Source organism: Remersonia thermophila, chromosome 3 (genome assembly GCF_042764415.1).
Source record: "Remersonia thermophila strain ATCC 22073 chromosome 3, whole genome shotgun sequence".
NCBI classification, from domain to species: domain Eukaryota; kingdom Fungi; phylum Ascomycota; class Sordariomycetes; order Sordariales; family Chaetomiaceae; genus Remersonia; species Remersonia thermophila.
The window spans coordinates 2,935,591-2,955,742 of NC_092219.1; the positions used below are offsets into that span (position 1 = coordinate 2,935,591).

General features: G+C 58.5%; 8 protein-coding genes across 8 annotated transcripts; 2 read left to right on the forward strand and 6 right to left on the reverse strand.

The window, feature by feature from the left end:
* Positions 1 to 328: 328 nt before the first annotated feature.
* Positions 329 to 2,917, reverse strand: VTJ83DRAFT_3648 (uncharacterized protein; the record flags this gene model as incomplete). The annotated part of the gene is made up of 5 exons (XM_071010049.1): positions 329 to 777; positions 838 to 1,085; positions 1,143 to 1,562; positions 1,618 to 2,652; positions 2,712 to 2,917. The coding sequence occupies 5 exons, from the start codon at positions 2,915 to 2,917 to the stop codon at positions 329 to 331; spliced, it is 2,358 nt and encodes a 785-aa protein (XP_070867526.1).
* A 487-nt stretch (positions 2,918 to 3,404) lies between these two features.
* VTJ83DRAFT_3649 (uncharacterized protein) lies at positions 3,405 to 4,151 on the reverse strand (the record flags this gene model as incomplete). The annotated part of the gene is made up of 1 exon (XM_071010050.1): positions 3,405 to 4,151. One exon carries the CDS (start codon positions 4,149 to 4,151, stop codon positions 3,405 to 3,407), a length of 747 nt encoding a protein of 248 aa, XP_070867527.1.
* Positions 4,152 to 4,953: 802 nt separating this feature from the next.
* Positions 4,954 to 5,412, reverse strand: VTJ83DRAFT_3650 (uncharacterized protein; the record flags this gene model as incomplete). Its single annotated transcript, XM_071010052.1, has 1 exon — positions 4,954 to 5,412. One exon carries the CDS (start codon positions 5,410 to 5,412, stop codon positions 4,954 to 4,956), a length of 459 nt encoding a protein of 152 aa, XP_070867528.1.
* A 2,049-nt stretch (positions 5,413 to 7,461) lies between these two features.
* Positions 7,462 to 8,398, reverse strand: VTJ83DRAFT_3651 (uncharacterized protein; the record flags this gene model as incomplete). The annotated part of the gene is made up of 2 exons (XM_071010053.1): positions 7,462 to 8,077; positions 8,148 to 8,398. The coding sequence occupies 2 exons, from the start codon at positions 8,396 to 8,398 to the stop codon at positions 7,462 to 7,464; spliced, it is 867 nt and encodes a 288-aa protein (XP_070867529.1).
* An 816-nt stretch (positions 8,399 to 9,214) lies between these two features.
* On the reverse strand, positions 9,215 to 11,737 carry VTJ83DRAFT_3652 (uncharacterized protein; the record flags this gene model as incomplete). Its single annotated transcript, XM_071010054.1, has 4 exons — positions 9,215 to 9,970; positions 10,024 to 10,639; positions 10,737 to 11,489; positions 11,550 to 11,737. The coding sequence occupies 4 exons, from the start codon at positions 11,735 to 11,737 to the stop codon at positions 9,215 to 9,217; spliced, it is 2,313 nt and encodes a 770-aa protein (XP_070867530.1).
* Positions 11,738 to 13,100: 1,363 nt separating this feature from the next.
* On the reverse strand, positions 13,101 to 13,961 carry VTJ83DRAFT_3653 (uncharacterized protein; the record flags this gene model as incomplete). The annotated part of the gene is made up of 1 exon (XM_071010055.1): positions 13,101 to 13,961. One exon carries the CDS (start codon positions 13,959 to 13,961, stop codon positions 13,101 to 13,103), a length of 861 nt encoding a protein of 286 aa, XP_070867531.1.
* Positions 13,962 to 15,471: 1,510 nt separating this feature from the next.
* Positions 15,472 to 16,612, forward strand: VTJ83DRAFT_3654 (uncharacterized protein; the record flags this gene model as incomplete). Its single annotated transcript, XM_071010056.1, has 3 exons — positions 15,472 to 15,725; positions 15,805 to 16,484; positions 16,548 to 16,612. The coding sequence occupies 3 exons, from the start codon at positions 15,472 to 15,474 to the stop codon at positions 16,610 to 16,612; spliced, it is 999 nt and encodes a 332-aa protein (XP_070867532.1).
* Positions 16,613 to 18,233: 1,621 nt separating this feature from the next.
* Positions 18,234 to 19,879, forward strand: VTJ83DRAFT_3655 (uncharacterized protein; the record flags this gene model as incomplete). The annotated part of the gene is made up of 8 exons (XM_071010057.1): positions 18,234 to 18,296; positions 18,399 to 18,427; positions 18,509 to 18,594; positions 18,675 to 18,827; positions 18,946 to 18,983; positions 19,066 to 19,241; positions 19,346 to 19,765; positions 19,849 to 19,879. 8 exons carry the CDS (start codon positions 18,234 to 18,236, stop codon positions 19,877 to 19,879), a joined length of 996 nt encoding a protein of 331 aa, XP_070867533.1.
* Positions 19,880 to 20,152: the final 273 nt, after the last annotated feature.

The following is a 20,152-nucleotide window of genomic DNA, read 5'->3' on the forward strand; positions in this document are numbered from 1 at the left end:
CTCTTCTCGTTTCTCCTGTTTCCTCTCGTTCTTGTCTTTCTGCTGTTCTGCTCTCGGAGTTTTGGTCTGGGGACGGGCAAATCAGGCGGCGTTTTTGGGTTTCGTGTGACTAAGCCAGGTAGACAGCTCGTCTAGTCTAGTCCATAGCTGTGGTTGTATCATACCGGTGATGCATGAAATGGATGATGGGTACAATCTTGCTGGTTCTCCATGATCCAATCGGAGCCAAATGCCCAGATAAATAAATATAGCTTGTTTTTCTTCGGGTATCCAACAACGCCAGATAAAAAACGTCGCAAGCACGAGCTCATAATGCATGCAGCCGAAGTCAATGACCAGAGTCCATCAGCCCACCCGTCAAGAAATCCAGAGAATGGTCCCAGTTGAACAACAACCCCGTGTCCAAGATCTCCAACCCTGCTCCCGTTGGCAGCTGCCATGGGAAGCCGACGCCCAGCTGAAACACGCCATCGTCGCGCTGATGATGCGCGGCGGCATCCTGCGCTGCGTTGCTCGCCTCGCCGTGTGTCCCCGAGGCTGCCGAAGCTTTGAGACCGAGCTCTTGGTCCTTGTCTCCTGTCGAACGAGCCATCACGTCCGCATGAACTTTCCTGAGCAGCCTCAGCGACCTCTGCGCCGAGATGCTGAACGAGGCAAAGTGCTCCAGGATCTCCTGGCACATCATCCACGACCGCTCCAAGCGGTGTCGGTCGAGGGACGCCAGCAGGGGCGGTGAGAGGTAGCCGACGATCACGGCCAGCCCGGCCGTGAGTGTATCTGCAGACGCGGTTAGCTCGGTTCCCGGTAGGTTCCCGCGGGGCGGGGATAAGGACTTACATAGGCCGTCCCACCACCATCCGCCCGTGGTGCTGGTCCTGTAGGTGGCCTGCACAAGCTCGATGAGATCCATGGCGGCACCGAGGCATATCCTGGCGCAACCGGCAGCGAACGAAGTGAAGAGCTCTTGGCCAGCGGCGGATGAGGGACCCGGCATCGCCGGCGTCCCCTGCTCGCTGGCAGGGTCGGTGTTGGAGCACAGCTGGGTAAGGATGGGCCGGTGTAGCATCAGGCGGAGGTAGAGAAAGCTGAAAGGACCCGTGAGCAACAGTCCACGAACCAGACAGACGCCTCGGGGTGCTTACCTCGCCCGAAGCACCGTTCTCTGCGTGACAATGATGGACCTCTGCTCTTGGTCTAGCCCGCTGGTATCACAGGGCGACGTCCAAGACATGATGGCCGGTAAGTCCGTCTCGTATTGCAACAGCTTGGCGTCCAGATCCAGGATTGCGTCCATCCCGCGCGTCTTGCTGTGATCAAACGATGAGCCAGGCTGGGACGTGTTGATGGATGCCCCCGTGTAAACGTTGGATAGAATATCGCCCAGGATACGGCATTGCCGGATGTACTCGGCGTAGAAGGTCATCTTGGACGGATGCATGCTGCCCACCTCTCGTCCCCGCCCTTTGAGATCGCTTGCGTCGTCATACTCGGCCGTTGTTGGCAGGGGCAGATGCGGGACGTGGGCTGTCATGGTTGGGCGGCCGTAAATCATGCTGACGATCCTGGAAGAGAGGGTCAGCCGAGCGCGGGATCTCACAGAAACGGATGCTTACTTACATGTCCAGCGTCACGCACCCATGCCAAGTCCGGCGTCGAATCTCCGTCTCCAGCGGCGGTCTTGACGTCCTTCCAGACTCGGCATGCAGGCCAAGGCCTTGAGCGACGCGGCACGCCAGCCCGACGGCGTTCCAGCACCGGCTGGGAAACGGCGTGCTCTGCAGCAACAGACCCATAAGCAGCAGGGCCTGAACCACGCCCATGTTGTTCATGTCAATGAAGTCGAGACAGACAAAACTCTTGCCGCGGTTAAAGAACGTCTCGACGGCCGTTGCCTTTTCCTTCCCGTTGAGATCCGAAAACTGGGCTCCAAGAGCGAAGGCTGCGTTCAACGCAGAATGGAACACAATGGTGCTGGCGTCGGCGCCAGGACTGCCGAGCCCTAAGCCCGGGGTGGGTCGCGTTTCGGGCAGCTCATGAGCGGGTCGCCAGAGGCTTTCGTACGCCTGGAGGAAGGTGGGCTTGTGGAAGAAGGGGTGCAGCCAGTAGACACGCTCAAAGAAGCGGGTGAGCAGATGGTCGGCCAGGCTCCGCGGCGGAAGCACAAAGCGGTCGGCTTGGCCAAACTGCGACGCCCTGGCAGGTCCTGATGGGGCAAAGCTGGCCGAGAAGGCCGGGACGCGTGCAGGCGCCGCGTCGTCGTGCGGCGCCTTGTGAGGCTTGACTGACGTGCACGCCTCTTTCATAAAGGACGCGGCCGAGGAGCTACCATAGAACTCGTTGGCGGTTTCAAACGCCTGGCAGACGTCATGTTCCGTTGAGACGGTGCCCATGGCGGTGACGCTGGCGGCCGACTCGGTGGCGTCGAGCCGGTCGTGGTCAGGGGACGCCTCGGAGGGTGGAGGCCGCAGGCTCGGAGGCGTGGCGTGGTCCGACATGGCGGTGGCCGGGTTCAGGGGAGGGAGGGTGTGCCGGACCTGATCCGGGGGCGAGCCGGCATCGCCGGCCGTGGGATCCAACGGGGGGATCGGAAGGCCATGGTCGGCGCAGGTCTTCTCGAGCCGACGTATGCGGTCGTGGAGAACTTGGATATACCTGTGAGAAGCGTCAGGGGCCAGCGAACCAACAACCCCCGGCTCAGGGGCACAACGCACGCTTCATTGCTCGCTGTGCGAGCGTTCTCGAGGATGTAGACGCAGTGGTGGAGCGGCAGGGCGCGGCGCTGGCAGGTGGAGCAGATGGGTTTGGCGCCATCGCACCGCGACTTGCGTTCCCTACAGGGCTCACAAGCAAGTGGAATCTTTCTGCGGCGGCGTTGTTCGACGCGGTCGTTCCGGCGCTCCATTCGCTCCGTGCCCATCGCGCTCCTCCACTCGGGTCGGCGCCGACAGCGGGGCCGATGGTCGATGGTCCGGAATCCGGAGGCTACCCGAACAGCGTTGAGGGTCAATGGATATCTAACGTCCTGATGGTGGATCCAATGCAAGGAACGGAAGAGAGGTTCGGTTGCATGGGGAGATAATCGCAGTGGGTTGTCTGTCGCACAACAGGCCTAAATGTCGATGGTTGACGCAAGCATCGGGAAACTCCCGAGGCCCGGAGCCTTTCCGACATGGAGTCTCCACTTTCCTGAATTGGAAATGTGGAGCCCTGTGTTCAGCGACATGAAGAGGTCGCCAACCATCACAGCCATGAAACCAGAAACTTCAGTAATTGTTAACTGCTTTTAACGATGCTCTGAACACCAGGTTCCTCGTCATATTCTCACTCGAACGCTCAGACTTCGTGATACACCCGCACTCCTCTCCTTTCCCAGCTGCCCCTACGTCAATCTCATCCCCCCCCCCTCAGTTCTTGGTGATCCATAGGAAGACAGTCTGCTGCTTGCCCCCCCTCTTCTGCGTCCAGCCCATGGCTTTGACCGTCCGCATCATGATGACCTCGTCATCCCCCCTCACGTGCTCCTTCCAGCCCCAAGCACCGCCACCCTGAGGGTACACCTCCCAGAACTGGTTCTTGGCCTTGTCCGGGTTGCACGCGCCGAAGCCCGCGAGAAGCTCCGCCATGGTCACGTTGGCGGGGACCTTTGCGGCGTGGAAGGGAATGTCGGCGTACGAGCCCCGGGCCAGCTTCCAGGGAGCGGTGGCGCATTTGAGCACGATGACATTGGCGTGCTCGTTGGGGAAGAAGTAATTGAAACCTGGTTCGAGACCCGCGCCGCCGGTCGTGTTGATGTGGTTGGCAGCGGGAAAGTCAGGGTCGACAGGGGGGGCGGAGGTTGGGTAACGTTCGCTTCCGGCAAGACCCGAGACATACTGATAGGGGATACCCGTGAAGGGGTCGGCGGCGATGGCGGTTCCCAGAGTCGGGGCAGTGGCAGGAGCGACAGAAGTGTACGGAGGCGGGGCCGCGTAGTACGGATTATAAAAGTGGTACGTGGGCGGGATAGCAGGGACGTAGGCATACGTGCCCATGATGCGGGTATCAGGGGGAAGAGGGTTTCCGTTGGCCGTGCCGGCAGTTGGAGCCTGCGGGGGAGCTGAGCCTTGGTCGCGGCCGTGGTGAGGATTGCTGCCACCTGTAGAAGCAGACATTGAGAAGCGATGGAGTGTCAGGAAGTTGTGATACAGAAACGTTGATTATCGTAAGCTTGAAGATAGCTAGGAGCCAGAGCTTTGGGGTAGAGAGCCCTGCCTGGATCGGAATGAGGAATAGAAAGCCATTCAAGGTTCAAATTGCTTGTACCTGGTGGGAAGGTCTCTGATATACCAACATCAAAAGCTCCTGGGCCACGTAGCCTTGTCCCGTCTCTCCGAAGTGACAGGTCAGGGGAGCATACTTGCAGCCTTTGTTTGACTCCAAATGTGCGTTGTCCTCATCTGACGCGGTGGCTCAAGTTCTTCCGGTTAGGCTTTGAGTATCACCAACAGGATCCCTTACTGCGGGCCCACCTGAGCTTTAGAAGACTGTACATCTTTGCCACAACCCTGTTGAAACCACTCATAAGCTTCCTGTTTGACTCGCGTAGGTCTACGACTCCCTCGGTCCCCTTCAGGAAGCCTCGAGGATAGGACCGCTAGCCGGCATCCCTCTTTTTCCAGAATTTACAGCACAAGATCTCTTAAGGTCAGATCGTATGCGTCGGCCCTATCTAGGTTTCTACACGTGTCCCTGGTACGTCTGATATCGTGGTTTTAAGCCCTGGGTTTCTCTTTGGTGAATCGCCATGCAACAAGTGCCCAGGTTTGGATTGTCATACCTCTGGGCGCTCCACGTCAAGCTGTCTTTGTCCAGGACCCTACACGTGTTTCCTACTCATCGAATCTATCATCATCATCATCATCATCATCATCATCATGGCAGTTGCAACATCACCCCGTCGTTGTACACCTTTCATCAGCCGCCTCCCTCCACCAATTTCACCGCGGCCCCAGCCGCACCCCCCTTGACACCCTCCTCTTTGCCGGCCTGTTTTCTCCTCTCCACCTCCGCCACCAGCGTTTTCAAATACACCTCGGCCGCAACCGTAGCGCTGTAGGCCTCGGCCGTCCAGTTCCATACATTTTTCCTCGACGCGTCGGCACCCGCCGCCAGCAGCGTTCTTAAAACGAGCAAATGCCCGTTGCTGCTTGCAAAGTGCAGCGCCGTGTTGCCATCCGCATCGGCGTGCGCCAGCGCCGCCGCCGCCCCGCCCGGAGCGTACGTCAGCAGGATCTGGACGACAGTGTCGTGCCCTGCGAGGCTCGCCTCCATGATGGCGTCACGGCCGCGCGCGTCCTGGCGGAGGATGCTGGATGGGTCGGACTCGCAGAGAAAGTGGACAACTTCGGTGTGGCCCCCTGCGGCGGCCAGCATAAGGGCGGTTTGATGAAGGTCGTTCAGGGCTGGGGTGGGAGTTTCGTGGCCGAGCTCGACGAGAAGTTTGCAGATGGGGAGATGGCCTAACGAGGCGGCGAGGTGGAGGCTGGTGTTGGCATTCCCATCCAGTGGGGAGTGATCTGGGTTGCTGGCTTGGGTTAATACGCCAAAGTTCAGGTGCTCTGCGAACCGCGATGGCTTACTGGAGCAGGTGAGGGTGAGAACGCAAGATGCGCCGCACCAGAAGGGCGTCGTTGGCGTGAATGGCCCTTCGGAGCCGAATCGAGGGGTCGATCCTGGGGGGGCGCGTTAGCGAATCTACAGTGCGTGGGGGGTTTAGGACCTCTGGACCTACATAGTATCAGGATAAGACTGAGAGGTCTGCAATGAGGTTGGGGTGTTTGGATGAGAGGTCAAGCGGCGTGGTTGATGAAGGTGATGATGGAACAAGCCCGGGCCTGATCCCTGTCACCCCGCGCTTGGCAGTGCCCCGCCAATCCGCCGGTTCGAAAAGCGTCTAGTTACTGCGTACTAACTAGTTATCGCTGACTAAAGAGAGTGTTCTAGGTGCCTCGCATTACATCAACCAATTTATTCGGCTTTATGTTTACAAAAAGAATTCACAGTGAGGGTTTCGTTCTCTCTCTCTCTCTCTCTCTCTCTCTCTCTCTCTCCCATCCCCCCGCCCTCTCCTTTTTCTTTTCACCTTTTTTAATCATCCTTTTTGATATTATCTTTTATCCTCTCTTTGCTCCCTTGGTTTTCTTTTCTATATTTTTCTTGGCCTTCTTGATTTCCGTTGCTGACAGGGGGCAGGCCGACTCATGGGAAACGACGCAGAGCTCTACGGCGGTGCAGGAATACATAGCAACTTGGTGCCTCAAGGTATTATCAACGATTTTCGTTTTTCCTGGTGTTCAATATTATGAGCTGAACGATTGAAGGAAAAAAAGAAAAAAAAGCAGAACAGAAAGAAGAAAGAAAAGAATAAAAGGAAACAAGAAAAAGTATAAAAAAAAAAAAAAAAGAAAAAAAAGCGGACCTGTGTGCACGGCACCGAGACCATCACGTTGTTGACACTCTCACCCTTCGGCAATGGCAACTTGAGCGTGAGGCCATCCAAGAGTTGCGTGGGCGACTAGGGATCACTACGGAGGTGATGCTGGACATCCCAGCGCTGAGCTTGTTGCCTGTTGCTGTCCGCCAGGAGTTGGATTTTCACCGTGTGTTTCGTCTGACCTTCTTCCGTCATCGCCAGGCGTTTCTCCAATTATTCCACGTGCTTCTCCAACTTCCTGCTGTTTTGGTGCAATTCCCGGGGCATTTCATCTATTGTTGAACATCAACCCTCAAGCCCTGGAATCTATGATAGCTAGGTGCAGCGCCTATGGATGCCGACGAATAGTGCCTGCACTCCGCAAACTTTCAGCTCCACAGGTACTTCAGATCTTTGACGTCGTCGGCCAAGTGGGCAAGTATCTTGGCGTCAGGTGGAGGGTTAGAGGAAGGCTACAGAAGAGGGTCATTGTTGTGGCTGTCCCCGTATCAGCATTCGGGTGCCAGGGGGAGTCGGAGACTCTTCGGCCATCCATCAGCGACGAAGAACAGGGTCAGGGCTGAACACGCACATCCCACGCCTGCCAGCAGTTAACTACCAACCACTGTAGTTTGGCCATAGGTTTTGCTGGGCTGCCAGAAAGAACCGCAACATGATGCTGTCTTGAGGTTTGGCCAAGTTGATGATGACAGCCCTGATGGGCTTTGTTTACTTTCCCCGACAGCCCCATAAAGGATACTGGGCAAGCAATGCGTCCCGGTAGAGGATTCTTAAGTGGCAAACCCCGGGTCAGCTGGGCCATTGAAACAAGTAGTTGGGAGGAAACGAGTGTATTGCGATCCTCCAGAGGCAGAATGTGGGAGCGTAGCTCCATATGCAGGCCGTGCACGACCCACTTGGCTGCAGCCAATCAAAGTGAATCAGCTATCTACAGGAGGAAAGCGGGGCTTGGCGCCCGCCCAGCTCGTCCGACCTCCATCACGTGATATCTACTGCGCCTGAAACTGCGAGAAGAAGTCCCACGTATTCTTGGGCGCAAACGGCGTGTTCGAGCCGGCATCGACTTGCGACGGGTTATGGTCGCCATCGTGGACAACCCAGGTGACGGGATAGCCCGGCCTGCAGCCCTGGTAATCCGTCCTGACCGACCTGCCGCCGTTGGGCTGGGGCTCGTAGGAGAGGCGCTGGCAGCCGTTGTTCCGGACGAACTGGTCACGCAGCTGACGGCCCATCCCGACGTTCAGGACCGAGTCCCTGGTGCCGTGCTGGGCGTAGTAGGCAACGGGCTCCGTACCGCCCTGGCAGCCGCTGAGAAGGCCGCCCGAGATGACGGCGATGGCGCGGATCTGCCTGGGGCGGGCGCATGCAAGGGCAAAGGACATGCCGCCGCCCCAGCTGAAGCCGGTCGAGAAGCGGAGCGAGGTTTCGACGCAGAGCTGCGACTCGACGGTCTCGACGAGGCGGTCAAAGAAGTTGGTGTCCTCGTTGCCGTTGTTGGCCCAGCCCTGGTTCAGGCCCTCGGGGACGACGAAGATGGCGGACTCGTTGGCGTGAGAGAGAAGGCCGTGGTAGGGGAGAATGCCGCCGCGGTTGGGGTCCTCGCCGCTGGGAACCACGAGTTAGCTAGATTTCGCCAGGGAGGCAACCATGGTCGAACCAAGATGTCTGATCTTACTTGACAATCTTCTGCATGCTTCCGCCACGAGGGTGCCAGAGGAAAACCAGCTTGTAAGGCCTGTTCTTGTCATAGTTGTTGGGGACGCGGAGGATGTATTGACGGTTGCGGCCGTTGACGTTGATGTTGTAAGTCTGGCTGCGGAGGGTTGGGTCGCGGCCGCAACCGGCGGAAGGAGCCGCGAGCACAAACGTGGTCAGCCACGTCAGGGCGAGCAGGGCCGCGCCCAGGACCGAAGTGCGTCTGAACATTGCTGGAGCGTTGACGGGGTGAAGATGGTCGTGTTGGTGCCGTCAGGGGTTGAGACGCTGGACATCTGTGGTCTGGGAGACTGAGCAGGAAAGGGCAGCACATCCACGCCGGCTTTATACTTCAACCATCGCGAGCATCGCGGCGTCCAGGCAGCCGACGTTCGAGGATGACTTCCCCTCACCAATCTCATGCCAGACATGCGCGCGAATCGGGTCAAGGGCCACGCTCCATGCCTTGACGCCGGCCCCCCAAACCCCAGACTTTACCCCAGATGTTGTCGTTCTTGTGTCGGCACTTGCCCAGCTGCCGCCCTGACGAATGGCGTGCGCCGGGCTGTCGTATGTGTTTACGTCTCAGGTCACGGCCATCAAATGACGTTAGCGGTGGCACGTGGAATTGCCCCTGACTTCATATCGCCGGCTGGCATCGGGCGGATATTGCCGTCCTTCGTCAAACGTCAGATCGAAACATCAGCCAGATTGAAACATGCTGTGGGATGGCATCGGATATTATAGTCCAAGACCTGGTGTCCCGGGACGCCGGGAATGGCAATCACCTGGGCTGCCGATCTCCGGATGCGCCCGAATCAGGATCGCCCAACAATTACCCGACACTTGCCGGTGTATAGTACCGGCTATTTCGGCGCACGGGATCCTAGATTGCCAGACAGCAAACCGCTCGCTGAGCCTCAAGAGCTTATTCGCATTCGAGCACGTTAAGTACACACGTCGTTTATTGTGGTCGTGAACCTCCCCTCTCTGCCCAACGCGCCCTCCCTCGGCCGCCTTGACATAGCAGCCAAACCCCCGACCATCTTATTTCAGATTGGGGTCCTCCGGCCAGTAATCCAGCACCTCCTCCTTGCCCGTCAGCTCAATCTCCACCTCGTCCTTGGCGGGCACGTCCAGCACAAGAGTGTACTTGCCGGGGTACAGCACCGTGTTGCCCTTGGCGTCGTGCCGTGCCAGCGACGCCACGGTCCACTCCAGCTTGGCCCTCGCCGAGCGGCCCGGCGCGATGCCCCTCAGCCGGGCGTACGTGGCCAGGCTCTTAAGCGGGTGAGGCTTAGGGCCCGGCGTGGAGGTCACAAAGGCGAGCGCAACATAATCCGAGGTGTGCTTGCGTCCCACGTTGGTCACCTGCACCTCGACGGGGGGGAGCGGGCAGGTATCCTTGTACGTGTTGCTGCAGCCCTTCAAGAGCTCCTGGATCGAGACCCTCAGGATGACCTGCTTCTTCGCCTTGCCGACGGGCCGCGGGCGGTCGAAGCGCGCGTCAAAGTTCGTGTAGTGCAGCCCGTAGCCGAACGGCTGCACGGCGTTCGGGTACCACTTGTACGTGCGGCCCGGGTTGCCCGTCTTGGGGTTCGGGCGGAGGTTCATGTCCGTCATGGGCACGATGGAAGTGTAGTTGGCGGGATACTGGGTGACGGGCAGGCGGCCGGCGGGGGCGTGCGTGCCGTTGATGAGGGAGATGAGGGCCGGGCCGCCGTCTTGGCCGGGCCAGTTAGCCCACAAGATGGAGCGGACGCCGGAAAGCTTGAGCAGCAGGGTATTATCGAGTTGGTCGCCCTAGAGGGGGTCGTCAGCGCCGTTTCGCCTTGCCCGTAAGCTGCAGCACCTACCAGCTGGATAACAACGAGAGGCTTGCGGAGGGCGGCGAGCTTCTTGATGAGAGCGATCTGGGCTTCGGGCCACGAGATGGTCAGGCGGTCAACACCCTCGTTAACGGCCTGAGTATCGATGCCGCCGAAATAGAGGATGTAGTCGGACTTCTTTGCGGCGGCAAGGGCGGCCTCGGTCCAGTTGTCAGGGGCGTTGGCATCCTGCAAGATGGGGCCTGGGCCGACAGCAACCTCGTAACCGGCCTGGCGGGCGGCCCAGACGGGCGTGTGGATGAAGGGCGAGGGTCCGCTGTAGATGCCCTTGAGCTTCGGCCCGTCGTCAGCCCAGAAGCCGACCATCGCCACCTTGGAGCCCTTCCTGAGAGGCAAGGGCAGGGTGTTGGCATCGTTCTTCAGCATCACAACACCGTCAATGGCCGACTGCAGCGCAAGCTTGCGAGCGTACGGCGTATCGACGTCCGCGCGGCCCAGGTGGGCATAGTCCGCATCGGCGCCGTCAAAATAACCACCGTGGACCAGACCCTGGAACAAGCGGACCAGGGCGCGGTCGACAATGGTCTCGTTCAGAGCACCGCTGTTCCAAGCGCCCGGGATGTCGGACGAACCCTCGTACTCGCTATGCGGCGTACGGTAGGTTAGCCAGGCTGCTCCGTGGTCAAAGATCGTTGCACATCATTTGAAACTAGGTCTGAAGGTGGTCATTCTGTACTTACCAGCTCAGGTCCATGCCATTGTTAAAGCACATGGCGGTGCCGGCGGCGAGGGTTGGGGCGTACTTGTGGTTGAGCGAGACATCAGCCACGGCCTCGCAGTCGCTCGTGATGTAGTTGTTGCTCTCGGTCCAATTCCAGTGTTCCCGGAGGACCTTGTTGAGGAGGTAGTCGCTGGCGCAAGCAGGCACGCCGTTCACGCGATTGTAAGAGCACATGATGGATCCGACGCGGGAGTCCCGAGTGCAGGTCTGGAAAGGCTGCATGTAGTACTCAGCCAGCTCCTGGGGCGTGATGCGGGCGTCGAAATCGTGCCGAGTCACGCCTTGCCACGACTCGAGGTCGTAGCCTACATAGTGCTTGCATGTGGCGATGATGCGACGCTGCTTGGTGGTGCCCTCGAGACCGCGGAGGAGGTGCTTGGTGTATCTCTTGATGACGAGAACATCCTCTCCGGGAGTTTCGGATCCTCTGCCCCAGCGGGGGTCACGGTAGGGGTTCACATCCGGGGTCCAGTAGTCGATGCCGGACTTGTCGTTGTTGCCGAAAGCACGAGACTCATTGCCGATGACGACGCCGATCTCCTCGATGAGATGGTCGTCGAAGGCGGCCGCCATCAGCAGAGGCATGGGGAAGGACGTGGCATACTCGAAGGGAGGATCAAAACGGATGCCCGGAGCACCAGCCACGCCGTGCAAGGCCTCGCTCCACCAGTTGTACGCAGGGAATCCAAGGCGCGGGACGCCAGCAGCCTTGCTGTAGCTCGTGTCAGAGGGAACCGTTGAGCAGGTTGAACGACCTGTGCATGTCGCTTACCTGACGAGGTTGGCCAGTTTCTCCTCAACCGTCATGGCCGCAACCAGCGCCTCGGCGCGCGCCCGCGGGCTCGCCGTTTGGTCGCAGATCTTGTTGAGGCTCAACGGCGGCTTGGTGCAGTCCGGGAGAACCCCGGCGCTAACACCGGCCGCGGCGGCCAGGATGCTGAAGCTCGTTGCCGTCTTCATTGTCAATGCGTGGCCGAGCGGAGAGTGTCGAAGCTCTGGGCGACGGAAATGGCCTTCTCGACGGCTTTCTTTTGCTTTTATGTCAGTTGGCCTTGTACAAGACGGTCCTCAGCTGCCGCGCCTCGGAGGCACGCCATCCTCGTCTTCCGTGTCTTGCCATCCCCATCTTGCCATTCTTGCGCACAAATCCGTGTTGTCTCGGGCCGGAGGTTGAAGATCATTCCGTCTACCAACACGGGAGCTGTCGCGAGTCGGCGATCGATTGGGGCGCTTGATATTTCCCTTTCGCTTGACCGTTGATTCCCGCTCACCGCAGCACACTCCCATGTTTCTGCATACATAAAAGGGCACATCGGAACACGGGCCGCAACGGGGTGTGGATCACGGCAATTGTACACGGAGAGATCGCGGGGGTTCAATTTAGCCATGCCTCCCTCGCACTACCCAGATACCTGGTTCTTCGCTGCTCTATATTAACCACCTCCGCCTTCGAAATCGGAGAGAAGATTCGGATGTTACGTTAAATGCAATCGGCGGGTCAGAAGGAAGGTCCTTGCACGGCACCGGCGGTAGTTAGCATGTTAATATCGACCGTTTTCTTTGAAGCACCAGGGTAGACAACAAAAGGAATGAAAATGAAAAAGATCACAGAAATTTGAAATAATAAAGAAAAAGATGATGAAAAGAGAGGGGAAAAATGAAAAAAAAAAAAAAAAAAAAAAAAAAACAAGGACGAAAAGGAAGATTAATAGAGGTGAGGTTATGTCTAGCGGACGATAGATAGCAGTTAGCAGCAATATGGTGCCAGCCAAGAAATCTCGAAAACTCGATGCATATGGAAGGTACCAAAGAACGGGACTGATAGCTATATCTCATGTCTTGGCTATGAGGAGAAAGTATTAGACGCGGACCGGGATGCACACCCAGGTTGCGAGAATACTCCATCTAGAAGGTGATGACCAAGAAAGAATGATGATGGGCCACAGCTCCAAGGCCCCTCTCACCCGCTCAACCCTCATGAGGATCTGATCACTTACGAATAGGTATGCAGATGCTCGGGGAACTATGCCGTCCGAGCCGACCCCTTCGGCTGCTGCCGATCACTAGATCATGCTTCAATTCACCCAACCTCCTTCATAGTCTTCCAATGTGACGAACAAAACTTCTGCTGCTTAGGATAGTCACGGCGGCGCCCATGTGCATAGGTGATTGCTCAATTGTGCATTATCAGGCGGCACTTGGTCCATCTCAAATCAACCTCAATGCGCTGACCAAAGGATCAACAACTCAGCTTGCCATCTGCCCACCAAAAAACACCAGCGTTGGCTTATTGTGAGTCTACCTCAGCTCTCATCTAGACGTCTCAAGCAGGTAATCTCCCCTCCTCCCCAGCCTCCACTACACCCGGCCAGACCACCCAAGCACCCACAACCACCGCTTTGACGCCGGCTGCTGTCCACAACGCAGCCGCCATTCCAAGCGGCCCACGTACCAACCACCCCCCCGCAAAGGCCCCCAGCAGCAGCGACACTGGTGCCGCTGCCCTCCGGTTTCTGTCCGGGTTGCCTCCTCCCTCCTCGCGTCTGAAGGGCAAGAGCCCGACAAAGAGGGCCGGATCCGAGAACAAATCGCAATACACGCTCGTCAGCACCACGCTCGTGAGCGCGGGATACTTCAACGCCCTGCTCGCGACGGCTTGGCCGCAGGATTGGAACGCCACCAAGGCAATGGGAACAAGGACATCCCACGACAGGCGGTCGTCGATAACCCCGAACGGATTGTTCGCGTCTTGGTCTTGCGAGCCGAGGTCGCTCCGGTGCAGGAAAGAGAGGTTGGCGCCCGTGACCATGGCCGCCGCCGCCGCGGTCAAGAGCAGCTGTATGCTGAACGAGGCGATCAGCACCCACCGTCGCGCAGGCGAGAAGCGTCGGTGGAAGCGGCTAAAGAAGAACGCTCCGAGGCAGAAGGAGAGCAGGGAGACGAGGGACTTGATCCAGCGTGTTGAAGTGGTCGGGGAGGAGAGGCCGACACCGATGTAGACCGTGTTTCCTAAAACGCAGAGCGATGTTAATGACCATTTTGAGGACCTTGCAGCTGTGAAGAGGGCTGCGTGGCTCCCGTTGAGGGGAGCACGCCTGCTGCCACAGGGGGCAGACAAGAGAGCAGCCGGGAGTAGGAGGGAGGGAGGAGCGCACCCGTCTGCATGGAAACAAAGGATCCCCATTTGGAAATGGATGCGCTGTCAAGCATGCCCGTGATGAAGTAACACAGGATGAGCAGAACATCAGCCCAGTTGCGAGAGACTTCGGCGACGAAATGTCGCCGCCATCGCGCCTGTGTGGGCTGTGGTGGTTTCGTGGTCATCGGGAGAGGAGGGAGGAGAACGAGTCCACGAAAGTTTGGCTTTCGGTCACTTCAGCAGAGGCGCACGAGCTGACAGGTGCTCATCGTGAAGATTCGCCATGATGGATGCCGCCGTCCTTTATAGTTCGGTTTACAACAGAAGTTCACGGACGTCATTGGCTCGGCCGTACACTAGGAGGACGGATTCTCCCCACGCTGGACCCTGTTCTCATCCTCAAGCCGCCGACATCCGTTCGGATGCCGTGGCCCTAGAGTGGCGTCTTCCACAGTCACATATTCAATAATGGAGACTTTTTTTCGCTGCGCCGAACCTCCGGCCACATACTCTCATGTCTCACCTCTCACCGCCCCAGCCATGCCATTTCCGCGAGACGATGTAGGTATTACACACACCCGCGAGGTCTCCCGGCAAACTCTGAACCACAGCTGATTACTGAAGGCCTCGGGACATGCGGCTGTCGGCGTTGGGAACTCCAAAACGTCTTTGGCTCCCCGGATCGCTGGCCTCCCCTTGCCCTTCCGGTGACGCCTGGGTCTTAGCGGCTCTTTGCCGTACCCAATCCCGCGCCAAGGAGATGATGCCATCCGGAAATTTGGGGCCGGGACGGCGCGATGGATGGTTGAAGATGGCGTATAGAGATTCCGTGGGGGGCAGGGAAGGGCGACGATAGCCCGGACTGTGGGAAATGGTTGGATTTCCGAGCCCAATGAAAAGGTGCTGATCATCTGCCAAAAAATATGCTTGGGAACCAAGACCCCATAATGACTCTCTTTCCTTGTTTTTTTCTTTCCCTTCTCCCATGACGGGATAGACGGGATATATTGAGCTGCTCTTGGTCTCGACGGTACGTAAGGGGCAGGAAATGTACCGACGTTGCAGGTATCATTGTCACAGAGCTGAAGGAACTTCCGATTATACACCCTGCTCCACGTGCTGGACCAGTCTGAGCGAACATCCCATCCCAAATAACGACGCCAAGTCATAGGAAAAGTAACACGCTAGCAGACCAAGGGAGTCAGCTGCAAGGGAACAGCACGGCCCTTACGAAAACCCCATGCAGAAGTCGATGTTGTCGTTGGGCGACGGGCGACTTAACATTGACGAACACTATGTTCGGGGTTAGGGTTAGTTGTTTGAGGCGAGGCACCACCACGATTATATGACTTGGCGCATCTGCCGTGTCACTTACGCACCCTTGCAAGTCAAAGACATTTGCAGGCCATTTGCCCAATATCCCAATGGAACACTCCAAGCTCAAGGTTGCTTGCTGTCATTATTCGTTGATCGAGGTCGTTTCTGTCCACAGATCCTGGGATCGACATCGGTCTTGTTGAACAAAGACACGAGGCGTGCAGGCCGCAACATCGCGATGGGCGCGACTTCGCATGCGCCGAGAGCCGCAAGGCCGACGGCAACACCGGCATCGAGCAGGAAGCGAAAGAACGCCGACCACAACCATGGCGACGCCTCGCAGTCGTCACCCTCAAAAATAAACAGGAAAGCCTATGCGCAGGCGAAAGCGTCGCCTAGCGCGGATCATTACGATGCGTCTTCCAGCACGCCCCCAAAGAAGGCTCGTCCGGACAGGCCCGCCACCGGGTCGACCGAGAAGCGACTCCGAAGGTGCGTCCGGCCCTTGGCATGCACCGTCGGGTTTCCCTCGCCGCGGAGGGTCCGCTAACCTCATGGCTCCTCACCTCAGATTCCGCGCCCAGCCGCCCAAGGCCTTTGATGACATCTACCTCCGCGCGACAACCCAGCGCTTCTACGTGCTGTCGCGCACCCGCGCCGGCACGCCCGATTGCCCCGAGGAAACGGTCGAGCTGACGGGCTCCACGGGCAACCTCTACACGGTCACCATCGCGCGGCAGCCGACCTGCAACTGCCCGCACGCGCGCGAGGGCAACCAATGCAAGCACGTCGTCTACGTGCTCGCGCGCGTGCTGCGCGCCCGGCACGAGCTCGTGTACCAGCTTGCGTTGCTGAGCGACGAGCTCCGCGAGGTGTTTGCCGGCGCGCCGCCGGTGGAGGCTGGGGTTCGCGGGGGCGGGGGTGGGGGTGGGGATGCAGATGGCAGACGGAAGCCGATCGAGGGGGACTGCCCGATTTGTTTCTGCGAGATGGAGGAGGGCGGGCAGGGGGCCGAGGCGGTCGTCTGGTGCCGGGCAGCGTGCGGGCAAAACATCCACAAAGGGTGCTTCGAGACGTGGGCGGCCACGAAGCGCAAGCAAAGCGGCACGGGAGGGCAGGTGACGTGTCCGTATTGCCGGAGCGTATGGGAAGGGGATGAGGATATGATCAAGGCGATTGTGGCAGACGGGAAGCTCAACCATGAGGGATACGTCAATGTGGCATCCCAATTGGGGATCAGCACGCAGCGAGGTGAGTTGAGGGCCGACCCGGTGGGGAGATTGGACGTTTGGCTAACTGAGGTGTTGGCAAAAGACCACAGCACGTATTCCCGATGGTGGTCGGGCCATCCGCGCAGTTATCGCAGCAGGTATTACTGACAGGGGCGTGTTCTTCGGTATGCGGCACGCACTGCTTTAACTACTACACAGTATACATGCTTGCTCGGCGGGGTTCCGTGGAGCATGCCTCGTTGATAAGCCAAGGCGACGCTCTCCCACATCCATGCCACCAAATGGCGTTAGGTGTTGTGCAAACAGGCCCACTGATTTAACTACTGTGTTGTTGTAGCTAAGGCCGGTTTCCCAGCGGTGTGTCCTTGCGGCCCGAGCCGGCCAAGCTGTGGCGCGGGTGGGGGTGGGGAGGTTCGTGCGACCATCACGAGGCGATAAAAAAGGGCTGTTGGTGCATGGACCGGCAGGATCACATCGCCGGCCCTGGCGCTCTGCACGAGCACGCTTCTCCAGCTTGCTGCATCTCCTCTTCTGGCTTTCGGCTGTCCTGCACGCCGCTCGGGAGGAGCTTTCCATTGGCCGGCTGGCGTTCTACGCTTGGTCTGAACGCTGTCGCGTGCCAGTTGCCACCCATCCGGAACACCTTCCGGCGTCGCTTTGAGTGGGAGAGCAAGGACTGCGACGTCGAGTTGCATTACGGGAGACCACCTGCAGAAGCCCCCAGGGATGGCTACTGCGTAGGTACTCGACAATCCCTCCCGTCAAAACTCAGCCCAAACGAGACGCTGATCAATGGGCTGAGCGGGTGTCGAACCTGGCAATATATGTTATATCAAGACGTTCAACCATTCTGACGATGATATTCCGCTGAAAACTCGGCGTTGGAGCACGGTGCATGCGCTCAAAGCTTTACCCAGCAAACAGAATAGGGGACCGGGTACGTTCTGTATGTACACTGCGGATATATGTATACTATACCTACAGCGTGTTGGTCAGGGAGCTTCCGTGCGCAACCGGTCAAGCAGGAGGACAACCTCGCCAACAAAACAGGGGCCAGGGCCGGGGACAAGGTGGCCCGGCCGGTGCAGCGAACTAGCGTTGCCGTGCTGTATGTACGCGGCTCTCCGCCAACGACTTACACGGCGGCAAGATCCGACCCTGGTTCTGCCTGCTCAACCCGAGATGCAAATCTGCTTCCGGGGGTGCTTGGCCATCGCAAAATCCCTCGCAAGCAAGTAAAGGGTTGCTTTCATGTGGGACTTTTCTTGTCTTAGCACCGCCCAGGAAAGGAACAAGGCGTTATTGGCCTGAGTTTCGTGCATACCACCGGAGATGACGCCGAGGAAGTCCCATGCAGCTCTACACTCCTCGCCTTGCCAGCCTTGCTAGGTCTTCGATGCAGTTGGTTGCATGCCACATGGCCTCCATGCAGCCAGCGACTCTGGACCATCACCTGTTTCGTAACCCGCGCCAGGATCTTCTCTCTGCAACCCCTCTCCGTGCCATCCTCACACCCCAGGCCACCTCGTCCGGGGAGACTTCCCCCACTCTCTGGGGGGTGACATTGTTGTCGCTTTTCCCGCTCTGTGAGAGTCTTAAAATCCCTTCCATCTCGCCGTCCATCCCCCCCGCTGCCTTGGCCGACCGAAACTCCACCAAGCGTTCTCATCACCATCCGCCCGAGGATCTTTGGTAGCCAGGGAGCACTTGCGCGGTTGCTTTTGACCTTGTACATCTTCTGCTGAGCGGTTCACCACAGACAGTCACAATGGCGGCCTCCCCATTGCCCCAGACGCGGCCTACCACGGAAGCACCCATTGAAGTGGATGAGGTCGGTTTCCCCCTAAACATTTTGGAGCGTACTCATCCCTTCCGCGCTCCGGCCCGTGCCGTGCCGCGAAGAGGAGACCAAGCTAATCTCTGATGGCTTTAGGATCGGGAGTTGGTCGCCGACGACGATATGTAAGCGCGTTGCTCCATCGCATGCTTTCAGTGCCGCGTGCGTGGGGGGTCTACGTGCGTCTCTGCTAACGCAGCAGTCAGCTCTGCCATCACCGCGTCCATCACGTCTAGCATTCTCGATTACCCGGTTGAGAACGGCCGCCGGTATCATGCCTTCCGGGCCGGAGGTATGCCGTCTCCGCGTGTCTCGGGATGATGAGCTCCTTGGGGGTTGGATACCGCTGACTTGGGCGCCTCTTCTTGCCAGCGTACTGCCTCCCCAACGACGACTTGGAGCAGATCCGGCTCGACCTGTCCCATGTCATCATGACCAAGACCATCGGCGACAAGCTGTTTCTCGCCCCTCTTGACCCGGCCAAGCTGGGGCGTGTGCTGGACATTGGTACCGGCACCGGGATATGTATGTATCCTCTCCTGACGCGCCTCCTGACACTCCTTGGCCTTTTCCATGGGGCTCCGACGGACAAGGGGCTGGAGGGGGGTTCTCCGAGACGGTGACGTTTGACGTACGGCAACAGGGAGTATGACCTTGGGCGATCAGTACCCCAACGCAGAGGCATGCAAGCCCATCGATAATGCTTCAACAAGCGGCTCATGAACGTGGTTATCCTGACGAGACCGTGTCTTTCCCTCTGCAGATCCTTGGCAACGACCTCAGTCCCATCCAACCCGCCTGGGTGCCGCCAAACGTCAAGTTTGAGGTGGACGACGTGGAGGACCCGTGGGTTTACCGGACGCCGTTCGACTTCATCTTCTGCCGATACATGATGGCCAGCATCCAAGACTGGCCTAAGCTGGTGAAGAACACTTACGAGTACGTCACTCCGTGCGCGCCCTCGCGCATGCACATGCCTTGGAAACCGCCATCAGACAGGCCGCTAACCTCTCTCCTCCCTCTCTCTCTCCCCCCAACAACAGCCACCTCACCCCCGGTGGTTGGGCCGAGTTCCAAGACTACGACATCATGTACTACTCCGAAGACGGGTCCCTCAAGCCCGAGTCCGCCACGTACCAGTGGATCACGGCGCTCATCAGCACGTCCAACAAGATCGGGCGCGACCCGCAGCCCGGCCTGTCGCTCGAGAGGTGGGTGCGTGAAGCCGGCTTCAAGAAGGTCGAGCATCGCAAGTTCCGCCTGCCCATCGGCGGGTGGGCCAAGGATGCCGATCTCAAGCAGCTCGGCACCTACAACCTGGCCCAGCTCCTCAGCGGGCTTGAGGCGTTTTCGCTGCGGCTGTTCTGCAATGTGCTGGGGTGGAGCAAGGAGCAGCTGATGGTGCTGCTGACGGACGTGAGGAAGGAGTTGAAGAATCCCAACTTGCATGCGCAGTTTGACTTGTGAGTGGCTCCCCCGTCACCTTGCCGACGTTTTTCCTTCCTTTTTGATTGGGGGAGAAAAGATGCTGACAAGACCCGCAAAGCCATGTCGTGTACGGGCAGAAGCCGGAGTGATCGGGCTTGCCACAGCCAAGCGGGGCAGACATGTCCCGTGGCGTTTTAGGCATGGTTCTGGCGGGTAGCGGTTGTTGCATTCCAGCGCGCCAGGTTTGGGATACTATTCGGCTTGTACATTGGCCGTTGCCTAGATATCACCGATGAAACCGGGGACAAGCATCGTATGTCAAGGAGCTTTTTGGTCGCCATCTCTCTCGTCGTAGCTCACAACAAACGGCCGGGGGATCTAATCTTCCCGGGAGTGCCCGAAGAACAAGACATGCAAACGTA